This window comes from Castanea sativa, chromosome 1 (genome assembly GCF_040712315.1).
Source record: "Castanea sativa cultivar Marrone di Chiusa Pesio chromosome 1, ASM4071231v1".
NCBI classification, from domain to species: domain Eukaryota; kingdom Viridiplantae; phylum Streptophyta; class Magnoliopsida; order Fagales; family Fagaceae; genus Castanea; species Castanea sativa.
This window is the reverse complement of record NC_134013.1, coordinates 77,338,670-77,351,705: the sequence shown is the minus strand read 5'-3', so window position 1 is coordinate 77,351,705 and position 13,036 is coordinate 77,338,670. Positions and strand designations below refer to the sequence as shown.

Below are 13,036 nucleotides of genomic sequence, written 5' to 3'. Positions count from 1 at the left end.
TTAACATTTTTTCAAAACTTAATACTTGAAACACAACAATTTTATTAATATCTTTTACCATGGTTAACGTTGCAAATTATGATTAAAATAACATCACTTTAACATCTACTTAAATTAACAACACTTTTATTAATTAGTACACTCAAAAAAATTTATACAAAAAAAATTGTGAAAAAAATTGTGATATACTTATATAGTAAAAAAAACATTAAAAAAAAAAAGTAGAGGAAATTTGTTTACATATATTTTGAAAGGACCGTTTGACTTAAGGTAACAGGCTAGTGACGTAGGAACGGTTTAGGACGAATGTGATGTACAAAGTTGATAAATTTGTTGGCGAATTAGAAACAAATGCGTCTCACTTTTGCAATATATGGTTAATTTTTGTTGCAAATAGTTATGTTTTTAATGTTACTTAATTGAAGCAAAAGGCACATCAACCAACGTCATTACCACTAATTAATTTAAGTACAAAGAATATCTTAATCAAAGCTTTAACCTTATCTTCAAACCGCCCTTTTTTTTATGGCAACGATTGGATAGAGGTGCATGCTTACCATGTTTAGATAGCAAGACAAAGACCCCCCAACACTAAACTCTCCCATCTAAGCTTCAATGTGAAGTATCTTTTACTGTAATTTAATGAAAGGAAAAGTTTTGCTACATACTCGTATACAATAATTGCTACATACAAGAGTATGTAACAGCAAAAAGAAAAAAGGTTATATGCAATACATATAATCAGGTGAAATTTAGATATTTGTCCTTTTTTTTTTTTTTTTTTTTTTTTTTTTTTTTTTTTTTTTTTTTTTTGTCACATGTCCTTATATGCAGCATTTGTTACATACAAGTATATTACAAAACCTTTCACTTTAATGATTACCCATTTCTTAAATTGGGCCAAACATGATTAGCAAGAAAAAACTATAAAAAAAATTGTTGCAATTTGATCAATTGGGTTTGTTGTATTATTAAATGTATATAGGCATATAGGCATGATGCCTAACAAGACTGAGGTAAGATGGGGAAACATTATTGGGTGACTTTCATTATTATAACTTGAAATGGTATAGTGAAGCAAAAGCATTGGCTCTTTCGTTGAAAGAGGCTACAGGCTACATAGATACCAAATTCAAAAGCTACGTTTATGGAAGCCCCTAGTTTTCTAAAACCCACTCTTGAATATTTATTACCTTTAAGATATGTTTATCAAAAAAGTTGCTGAGGTAATAGAGAAAGTGGTCCTGGAAGCATCTATGAGATTTCCAAACGTCATGCTCCTTTTGTAGTTGTGGTAATTTTTGACTGGTTCATTGTGATTTGTGAATGAACATGTCATGCTCACCAATCAAATTTTCTTTTGAGAATATAGGGAGATTTTATCGAAGTCACAACTCAACATGGGATTTGGTCCCCACCGTGCATTCCCACGTTTAATTTGGGAGAGAGAAGTTAAAAAGGGTTAAAAACAAAAAAAATTATAAGGTTGAATACTTTTCTGATTTAAATGTTGAGATTAAAATTTAAAAGTAAACTTTTTACACTTTTAATTTTAGCTAATAAATGATAATTGTGCGGTACGCATTTAATAAGAGTTTGGTTTGTCTCCCATATTTTTATATGGTACTAGAGGCAATATATGTTCTAAAAATATTATGACTTGTTAGTTTTTTATCCGTTCCATTACAAGTACTGGACAAAAAACTTAGCCGTCTAACAAAAGGATTAATCAAATATACTTTCATATTGTATCTCATCTCTTTCAATTAATAGATTTTTTTTTAGGATAAGCGGTATAGAGATATATGTTGTAGAGTTTGAAACGTGTTTCTAATCTATACTCCTCATTTAAAGTTAAATATTTTAGATTGATGACAAAATTCATCCTATCATACCATGGCTATTATTAAGTTACCAACATGACTTTTCAAATGTTACCAAGTTACAATATCATGTAAATTCATGTTTTACATATGAATTGACAAAAAATACCAAAAATACTCATTTTTGGTGCTATAACTTATAGGTATTTGAAAGGAGGTTGCATTGTGTGTGTACGTTGCATAGTGCAAGACATTCACAGCATGTGAATCCCACTGGATATATAGAAGTAAAGTGTAGTATTTGAAAAGTCATGGGGTAAAATGATAAAGACTCTAATAATAAATAAATGGAGGTATTTTGTCATTTACCCAACATTTTACCTAAACCTTAATCATTAAGAGAGAATTCCAATTGAGTTTTAAAATATTAATAAATGATTAAATTGCAAAATTTTAAAAATAACCTTAATTTTTGAGAGTAACTATAAGAAGATTATTATTATAAATAAATATGCATAACCCTATTTTTATACTTGATATCGTGCCTATTAGAACATCCTAAGTAAGATCAAGAACAAATAAAAATCCTCTATCCTAATTTTTGTAATATATGGAGGTTTACATCTTGTAATTAATCTCTTTTTTTTTTTCCTAAATAATTATCCTCAATGTTCCTTAAAAAGAAAAAAAAAATCCTCATTGTTTTATGCAAACAAATTCAGTAGGAAGATTCCGAGAACCTTCAAAGCTTTTGATAAGAGAAGAAGCTTCTGGATTCCACTTTGGACGGCTCATTTGTATTCACACGAATGTCATAAACTTACATGTACTATTATTCCTAGAGCTACCAGCTACCTATAATAATGCAAATTTTTTACCCGTTGAAGGCAATAATACAAGAGCATCTTTAGCTTTTTCAATCTTGAGGTGTAAAGTTCGCAAAAGCTATTTTTGGCACTTATTTTGTTACTTTTATTTTCTACTTTCCACAATGAAACAAGCAAAATCAAGGAAACTTCTTATATTCAATGAGCCTTGCGAGTTTGGCCAAAAGAATATGAGAAATATTATGCTTATAATATTTTTACAATAAATTTTAAATGGTAATAAGTTATTAGTTGTTACGAATAGATAAAAAAATAATTTTAGTGACAAGCCTAAATTAGAATCAATAATAATTTGTTATCTCATATTTATTGTGAAATTTTTTGGATGTAGTTGTAGACGACTAAATTTCAGCTTGTGATAGGTTGGGAATTTTCCCTCTCTACGGTAGTTTATATACATAATTTGGATAAAATTATTATTAACCTATAAATTTGCCAAAAAAATAGAACAAAACAAATTGTCAAAACAAAGTACTCAACATAAAAATCTTGTATTCGGTGCTTAAAGCTCCCACTTTTTTGTGGGGTATAAGAGAGGTCATTGTAGATAATCTTACCTCGATATGTATGTATACATCTTTTTAGAAATTTATTTTCGGACTCAAACCCATGATCATAAAAAAAAACAATTAAAATATAATAATAATAATTGGCTGCAAATAATTTTTTTGGTTTCTTGGAATTTCAATAAAAATGTGATGGTCGGAAATTGGAAAAATACAAATATATATAAAGAAAGCTACCAAATTGTTGGCACTTTTATGACTCTCATTCAAGATTAGATCAAAACGAAAGAACAATGATATTTTCCCTGTCAAATTTTGTGGAAAGATCAGGTTTAAGAAGTGATAACTTGCATCATTGCATACGCACAAGCATTTGGTTGTTAGATTTAAAGTTTACCAATTTTTCTTCTTCAACTCGCATAAGAAGGCTAACAAAATTGTTGGCACTTTTATGACTTTAATTCAGATTAGAAGATGTTAGTTGATGAACTACAAGATTCTAGCCAGGCGATTTAAAGTAAACTTCAATTCATTATTCACGAGTCATGACTCTTTTTTTTTTTTTTTTTTGTTAGATAAAGACTTTAAAGAGATTTAACTTTGGATGTATCGTAAAATGATGAGATTGATACTTATAAGACGTGTCGTAACATTATGGATGAACGTGTCAGTTAATCCAAAGGTCATTAACTATTCACATCACATTACCTTTTTTTTTTTTGATAAACACACATCACACATCACATGACCTTTGTCTATTACTTTCTATTCAAACTCATATCTTTACAAAAGTGTTCCTATGCTCACCGTGCCCCATATATTATGGTATTTAACTCATTTTACACGAAACTTACTTCTTTGAGTTCTCTTTTGCTCGAATAATTTGATCCCAAATTTCATTGTCTTTGACTGGAGACTAGAGGTTCTCGCCATACAGTTTTCTCTTCCATATAGGCTTGGGACCATTGTATCATTTGCATGCCTAAAACCAAGATGTACATGTAGTACCGCAATTTATTAATGTTAGGTAGAGAATTTCCAAATTTCAACTAGTTGGATGAATATATATAATTTTATATATGTATTGTCGTTGTTACTTGTTGCCTCTCTTTCACCATAACCAATGCGTGTGGGTAAAAGCAACAATCAAATCTGCTGAATTTCAAGTTGAAGTTGAAGGAAATTTTCAATATAATTCCACGAATGAATAATGTACTTTATCATGCTCCATAATAAGTCTTAGAAAAATGTCATATTAATAATTCCAATCTTGGTAATTTTGGTCTCCCTTCTTTTCTTTTCTCAATTCATCATTGCTCTTTGTGTCTCTCTCAGTCTCTATCCCTGCAACCATGATTGGCATTTCTCATTATCCAATCTCAATTCAAACATATTGGGATGAGGGAGAGAATGATAAGATAAAGAATTTTATCAAGTCCCAAATTTTTTTTAAAATCTTTTTTTTTTATATTGTCAGCCTTCTATTTTCCATTGGTTGGGGATGATTGGTCAATATTCAATACGTGTTTGTTGTGCAACCAAGTGAATTTTAGAACATGGAGCTGTCAGGCACACTAGGGACACATTAAAGTAAAATATACACATACATATTATATACATATAACATAATAAGAAACAAAAATGAGCCCCACAGACAACATAGTGATGCCCATAATCTCAGAAAATGGACGAAAAAAATGATAAAGAAGGTGATATAAAGATTTCAGTTCCAAAAATCAATGAAACCCCAACAAAATTTTCAGTTGCCAATTTTTTGTCTAGAGGTTTTGCTTGTTTAAACTGTCTCCAACACCTGCTTGCCATGTGTGATGTGTCCCCTTCAAAAGTTTTTGAGTTTTAAACCCAACTTTATATGTTTTTTTTTTCTTGGTCCTTCTTTATTTCATTTAAATAAATAATTATATAGCATACTGCATATATACATAAATTTTGAATTATAAAATAATTTAGGTGGCAAATGGCTTCCCAAGTAGGCTTTTTCAATAATTACCAAGCAAGGAGAGAAATAGTAAAAGGAAAATGCAATTAATTTTTTTGGACAGTTTTTTATATTTATTATAAAAGTGGTGTTAAAAACTTTTCTAATATAATTTATTAACAATTGTGCTAAGAACACCGGTTAACATAACCCATAAAATTCAATAATTTTCCATTTTCAATAAATCGCCCTCATGTTTACCAATTTTGTTACTTCAATAATTATAAAGTTTTGTACGGGTCAATGCAGTGGTCTTTCATTTGATTAGCCGGATAGTTGAAAGTTAAAAATATAGCTTTGTGTTGAGAAAGTAATGTATAAGACAAATGGCTATGTTCACACTTCACAGCAGGCATGATGTTCATTACTTTTTTTTTTTAGTTGTTGAATGTGATGTGCATTTAAATATAAGCCTGTGATGAGGTCTCTTATGTGAAAGGAGCACATGCCCTAAATAAGTCTTGAACTTGACATTCAACATTACTTTAATAAAATATGAAATTTAAAATTGATTTATTGGTTGGCACTTGACCTTCTTCAATGTTGGCTTGCATTTCCCTGATATTTACAAAGAAGAAAAATTGTAGCCATCGAATTGGTCAATTTTTTTGGCCTCTCTTTTTAAGGTTTTCTAAGGACTTGTTTGTTATAGATTTTTCCCCTAATTTATTCAGCTTATTTGACTTATATACAAAATTTTAATTTTTTTTTAATTATAACTATATTTTTATTCTTTTTTATATAAAAGACTGGAGAAATTCCTTTTTTTACTCATTAAACCAATAAAAATAAGCTACTTGAAACGAGTGCTAAGTAGGCATGGTCAATAATTACCCAATAGAAGTAAGTAATTTTAATTTTTAATAGTTCTCATGTATAGCAATTTTACTTACTTTTTTTTGGGGGGGGGGGGGGGGGGTAATAATAGATGATATATAAGAAACTAACAGAAAATATTACTCAATTTTGCTTACTTCAATTATTAAGGTTGTGTTCTATCCTTTTATTCCTTTTACTAAAAATAAATAAATTGTAAAGTTTTGTTGGGTCAATGCAGAGGTCTTTTCATTTATTATAGTTGGGTTGTTGAAACTTCTTCTTCTTATCTTTTGTTTCTTTTTCTTTTCTTTTTTTTTCTTTTTTTTCAGAATCAAAGGTTGTTTAAGCATAGCTTTGGGTTGAGACCAAATGGCTGTATTTCATGCACCATGCACAATGTGCATTGACATGAGCATGTGATGAGTTATGCATGTCGGAAGGAACACACAACATAAATAGGTCCACATGACATGAAAATTCTTTTCCATTTGTCACTAATAAACATCCACATGTTTACACATATGGCACATGAGTCCTTTTATGTACACACACATAAGAGAATGAGAGGAGAGAATATTTTAATAAAAGAACGATGAGAAAAAGAAAAATTAGAAAAATGCAAAAATTCATGTGCGGTCAAGTAGAACACAATATAATGGAAAATTATTAGGTGTACTATAAATGAGTACTCTCTCCTTTCACATAAATAGTGGGTCTCACCATAAATTTAATTAGTGGGACTTACCATTCATGTGAGATGGAGTAGTACGCATTTATGGTACTTTGGGAATACACAATAATTTCCCTAATATAATACTAAACATATTCCATTTCCACCCAAGAATTCTTTGCCCAAACACAACTTTTTTTTTTTTTAATATTTAGCTTTAAAAAAAATGTTTTTGGTTTTTTTCCCCCCCTAATTGCGCAGTATTTAACACCTAATCCGTCTAATATTTTAACTATTTTCATCCACTCACAGCAAAAAAAATTAGCCCAAGGAGAATAATTGAATGTTACATGAAGTGTGATTAGAGAAAAAGATATATGGGTGCGTGAGAGAACCAATTCCTAGGATGACCATAAAAATTAAAATTTATTGGATATTTATCAAACTACATTAAATCAAACGGATTTAGGTAATTTCCCCTCACCCTCACCCAAAAAAGATAAAAGTACATTTTTGGCACTTAAAATCTAAGGTTATTTCTATTTGGATCCTTTATGTTTTAAAATGTTTATTTTAACTTTTCATGTTTGATTTTGTTTTTATAATGATCATGTCATTTATTTTTATTTGTAATTTGATTGTTAAGGGTCAAATAAGTAGTATTCATTAAGCCAAGTCACCTATATAATATTAGGTGTTATCATATTATCAACATAAATGAAAAAGGACAATATAAAAATGGATTCAAATATAAAATGTCAAAACGAAAATTTGGAAACATAAAGGGGTGTGAAAGCACTGCAAATTTTAATGGTCAAAAGTATACCTCTCTCTCTTTAATAAACATTTCTTTCACTAGTGGATTATATCTTTATGTTTTTTAATCAATTATTTAGACGTAGCGTATAACATTTTTGAACATAACCTCATTGACACTAAATTATTTATTATTAGCATTAGAAGAAAGAAATGTTAATTTTCTTCTTTTCATTCTTTAGTCACTTTAGCTATTTCGATAAACAATCTTTATAAATATACATACATACATACATATAGATATACACACACACTATCAAATTGAAATTTCTAACATTGAACTAAAACTTCTTTTTCTATGTTAAACAAACAACCAAAAGCACATCCAATTTTGATCTTGAACCGTTTTCAATGACAATCCTTGATATTCCTTGAAAAAGGTGGTGGTAAAAAAAGGCTAAAAATCCTAATAGATTCTTAGATTAGTCAGAAAATTGATTCTCAATGATAAATGGACGAAACCAATGGCCCAACCGCTTAACACAACTTTTTCTTGGCTGAATAATCAACATAACTTGAAAACACAAATGTCTTCACCTATCAACATTCAACAACATTCAATTTAATGCTTCAAAAAAAAAAAAAAAAAAAAAAAAAAAAAAAAAATTCAATAATACAATCCCCGCGTAATGACACAGATGCTGTAAATTGAAATTACAGCATGTAGGACCAAAGAAAATTAGAAAGAGTACCATCAATGTTTGCCTTTTAAGCAGTCCCTGTATTTACATACATGTCAGACCAACCAAAAAGAAAAGCACCCATAAAATAATTATATAAAAAAAAAAGGGGAGAAAAGACTATGATTACATGATACTCTTTGAGCACATTTGTGAACTAGAGAACAAGAAATTTTACAGAAGGAAGAGAATTTTCCAGAAAAAAAAATTAACGACTATGAACATAAGTTACAGAACCCCAAGAAATTAACTCTTCCAAGAGGTTCCACCCTGTTCCCAATCAGACTATGAGAACATGAACTTCAGGAACCATCAAAGCCTATGGTCTCCTTTCCAATTCCTAATTACAGATTCTAAAATTATAAGTTAAAAAGAAGAATGGTAAAAAAAAAAGCCTACATTAGAGACCATAAACACAGATTTTTGCACAGAAATTGGATCAATAAGAGTACCCCATTCGTTGAACCACACGATCCCTGAGAATTCCATTGTACAAAGCCACCCTATTGGCAGGCATTCCTCTTGTTTGACTTCCATACTTTTCTAACTTTGGTGTTGGTGATGAAGCTAATGAAGAAGAAGAAGAAGAAGAATTGCTGCTAATTATACCATGCTGCTTCCTATACTCTTCTCCATCCCCACTTGGATCCACCACATCTTTTGCAAAGTGAACTTTTTTCTTCTTCTTTTCCCTCTTCTTTTCCTCTACACGCCACCAAACAAAGAAGCAAAAAACACCCATTAGCAAAAAAAAAAAAGAAAAAGAAAAAAGATAAATAGTATGTATGTAGTACTGCATGTAAATAGGACCATTTTTTTTTTTTTTTTGCGTACCTGAAGAGATACAAGAACGTAAAATTGGCTGTGAGGACTGAGTAGTTTGATCAACGGAGAATTGGGTATTTGGGAGAGACTTTTGAAGTTTAAGAACGAGGAGGACAACAGTGCCGGACACAGCCATGGCTGTGGCAAAGACCACACCTTGAGGACTCATTATTGAAGACATGGTTACAAGAAAGAAGCAAGCCAGACTAGACAGAGCAGAGTATATATAATATATGAATGAGGTGATGATGTAAAAGGTGAGAGAAGGGACGGTTGCTATAAGAAGAAGACCAAATGTGACCATATATTATAAATTTTGAATCAAATGGGTATATTTTATTAATATAGTTATGTTATTTCAAGGGAAGGGTAGTTGGGTTTAATTATTTTGTTTTATACTTTTATTTACTTACCCAAATAAAGGGTTAGTTTTGTTTTTTTTATATTTATATTAAAATATTTAGATTTGGTTTTTTTATTGGTACAGTAAATGAAAGTGAATGTGTATGTAAGCACTAAGCAGGCATAGACTATTAATGGCTTTTGGGGTTGAGGGGACTGTCTGATTGCTTAGCTTTTGCTGGTGCACCGCACGGCAGTGCCAAAGATAAAGTGACGTCACAGTTTCTTGTTGAGGGAGGTCTAACTCTAAATCTAATTAAGGAATATGATAATGTTCTTTTCCAAGTTTTTTACCCATCCGTGTGATTGTTGCGCGTGCAGGGTAGTTTCCGGTGAAGGTAAGCATTTATACTTTTATAGTATCTAACTATTGAGGCTTTGGACTAAATCAAAAGAGAGGGAGGAAGAGAAATTGAAGGTTGAATTAGTCTTTTACCCCTGCAATTTGCACCAAAGTATTTTATCTCAAAAGTTTTAGCTGTGGTAGCATGAATAATGTGGTTAAAAAAGTGTTTCTAGTTTTTGTCAGATAGAGTCATGAGCATAGATTTATATGGGGGAGGTCATCCGACATTGGCTTATGCAGTGACATCTTCCGTAGAAAATAGGTACCAACTACCCACAAGCAAAAAAAAATTATTATTATTTTGAAAAAAAAAGTAATGAGTCAAAAATAAAATCACTGCAAAAGTTTAAAGAAAGTAACAAAATATTGTGTATTGGATGTTTTTAGACTGTCCCCACACCCCACCCTCCCCCCCCCCCCCCCCCCTTTTTTTTTTAAGGTGATAGAAGAACTCCAGCTCATCTCACACTTAAATTCAGGGGCAACTAGCTAAAATGTGATTGAGATTAAAGAAACCATACAAGGAAGAACCAAGAACGTGGGCATAAAATTTTTAGAGCCCAACTAACATTGCAAAAAAATTTCATACAACGTCTCTTCTTCTAGTTGGATAGAATTTATACTTGCTTCTCAGCAAAAAAATAAAAAATAAAAACAAAATAAAATAAAAAATCTCAGCAAAAGAATGTATACTTGCTTGAATTACTTAAATTGGGAAAAAAAAGTTATTTACAATTTAATGGCCTAAACAAGTCTAATTAACATCCACGACCTTCTCATTTTGGGCATAGGAACATGGTTTGATCATCCTCACTATTCCAATAATTTGAAGCCGATCGAATGAAGTGATAATCTAAAGATTAAGTGAACTTGCACATGGAGCTTGGGCATGAGCATAGAACTCCATAGTCCATAAACGAATGTGAACACCATCGATGAGATGCACCCTATGGGGCCCTTTCTGGACCGTCCCTTAAGCCTAAACCCAATATGATGTTGTAGGTTTGTTGAAGGGCCAAGGAAGAAATGAGATACTGAATGGGTGAACTGGATTCAATTCACCGTGATCTGTTTGGACCGTTTCACTGAACCGATTTGCGCACAAACCAAGGAACTCTAAGTAAACACAAGGTAAATACACACAAGTATATAACAACTTATTCTTTGCAAAAGCTAAAAGAGTAATAATCAAGCACAAATATTTCAAGGAATTTTCATCAGTTGGTCAAAGTATCCAAGCGCACAAATACTTAGGATGGCCAAACCCACAATGCCCATAAGCCTTAAGCTCCACAGACTTAAGTAGCCTCTTTGGGTCTACAAGGCTTGTGAAACTCAAACCCTTAGATCAGTGTGAAGCCCTAACCAAATTCTATCATAAATAGCTTTTCTTTATTCAATGCTCTTCTCTAGGAACTTGACCTAAGCTTTTCTTTTCTCTTAGATGAAATTTTCTCAAAGTTCTACATTTGCTAATCTTTCTTTGCCTATTATCTTACTTTTTCTCTCTCTTTCTTCTAACTTGCTTGTTGTTGTCTCCCATGGCTACCTTCCACTTTTATATTGGTTTGTGAAGGGCATAAAATTACCTTCTTCTCCTATTCTCCTTGATCTTGCGTTTTCTCTAGGATTAGGACTATGCACATATTTTTCCCTTTTTGGTTCATATTTCTCTTTTTTGGGAACTCATCCTTGGTTGTTTTTCTTCTTATGGATTTCTTTTCTTTTTTTAATCAATTCAAGCACTGGGCAAAGTCGATGAGTATGTGATGTTTTTAGAAGTTATCCACTTTAATGGGACTTTTCAATCTGAGCTCATTTTTCCTAAAATGGTATTGATGCTCTTTGATTTGGGAGAGCTTTTAGAGTGTGATGTCATGGAAACTACAAGAAAACAAACATGTTGTTTTTTGGATGGAAAAGAAACTAAACACGTTAGCTTCTTAATGAAAACCTCGAATCCAGGAGGGGCATTTTGAATCCACAAGGTGATAGGGTTCTGGAATCCACTAGAGAGAAATAGACAAAGTCTGTATTTTTATAAATCTGAAAAATGAATTGTCTTAGAGGCTGCAATATGTTTAAATAGTAAAAGAAACCTTAGGGTGGCTATGAAAATGCCCAGAAACCCTAACCCACTCTAATCATGTAATTAGGTGGCAAAATAGCCATTTTTCTAAAAATAGCAAAATTTGATAATTGCAGAAATTGAAAATGTTATCTCTAAGAGGTTCCTCAAGCCCATCCCCTATAGGATGGTTGACTCTCATTTGCTAATTTCAAGGCTTCTTTTTAGATATCATAAACCCCTTTTAGGTTTTTCCCACCAAAGGGGACCCAGTCCTTTGTGGCCATTTTCCTTGGTGAACCCATGGACTTGACCCCTTTCTTATAGGGCTTTCTTGGTTCCTTTTCAAGGAACCTTTTCTATTGTACCCTTTTTTGGGTCATTTTCCTCCTTATACAAGGTTATTTTCTTTCTTTTGGGCATTTTGCCTATTTTGTAGTTGTTTCTTATATTTTTACAAGAGTATTGGACCATGGTTCCTTTATGCTTCCATAGGGCCCATGACTTGGTTCCTTGAGTTGACATTTTCTTTGTAATTTTTTGGGTATCAACACACCCATAATGGAAATTGAAGGAATTGGAATACATCCATTCATGGAAAGTCAATGCCCATTTGTGCCATAATTAATATGATGACCATAATTAAGGAGTAATATAGGTCACCAACAAGTCTATAAATGCATGGCTTCTCAAATAGAGTGAGGTATGAGCAATCTATACACTCAAAAAATAGTGTTTCTCTAGTAAAGTCACTCACTTATGCGTGGGAGACTCTAAGTCGGTGCTACTATGGTCGATTTTATATCTTGGAAGTACTCCATTGGTAGGTACTTAACTGCCAGGTCAAAGACATAATCAATGATTCGTCATCACATTTACCTACTAGAATCACATTTGAGATTTTGAATACATTAATCTCATGAACTAAAAATAAATACAATCAGGTTGCACATGAGTAAAGTGCAAGTTTTTAACAATTTAAACTTAAGGGTTTTTTCCCCTCAAGATAGATAGAAAATTGAAGAAAATGAGGTGAGAATTGAATCACAGACACAGGGCACTGCAAATGATACCACTCTAACTGAATAAGTTTGGTGTCACAACTTGTGCCAGAACTCACTCATGTGGCAAGTTGTGGTTGGTGGAGAGGTGATAGTGGGTCCATGTGGGGACACCAGACACCCATCTACCAACC

General features: G+C 31.7%; 1 protein-coding gene across 1 annotated transcript; it reads right to left on the bottom strand.

Annotated features, from left to right (window-relative positions):
• Positions 1-8,268: 8,268 nt before the first annotated feature.
• On the bottom strand, positions 8,269-9,330 carry LOC142628090 (uncharacterized). Its single transcript, XM_075802065.1, has 2 exons — positions 9,035-9,330; positions 8,269-8,905 (listed from the first exon to the last, which is right to left on the bottom strand). The coding sequence occupies exons 1-2, from the start codon at positions 9,327-9,329 to the stop codon at positions 8,640-8,642; spliced, it is 561 nt and encodes a 186-aa protein (XP_075658180.1). The 5' UTR covers position 9,330; the 3' UTR covers positions 8,269-8,639.
• Between the last annotated feature and the right edge of the window lie 3,706 nt (positions 9,331-13,036).

What these genes read in the sequence shown, in the direction of transcription:
- LOC142628090 (XM_075802065.1), bottom strand. Translation starts at nt 9,329, where the DNA reads ATGGTCACATTTGGTCTTCTTCTTATAGCAACCGTCCCTTCTCTCACC. An exon ending in ACGTTCTTGTATCTCTTCAG is followed by an intron (nt 8,906 to 9,034) that starts GTACGCAAAAAA and finishes GGTGGCGTGTAG; the next exon opens with AGGAAAAGAAGAGGGAAAAG.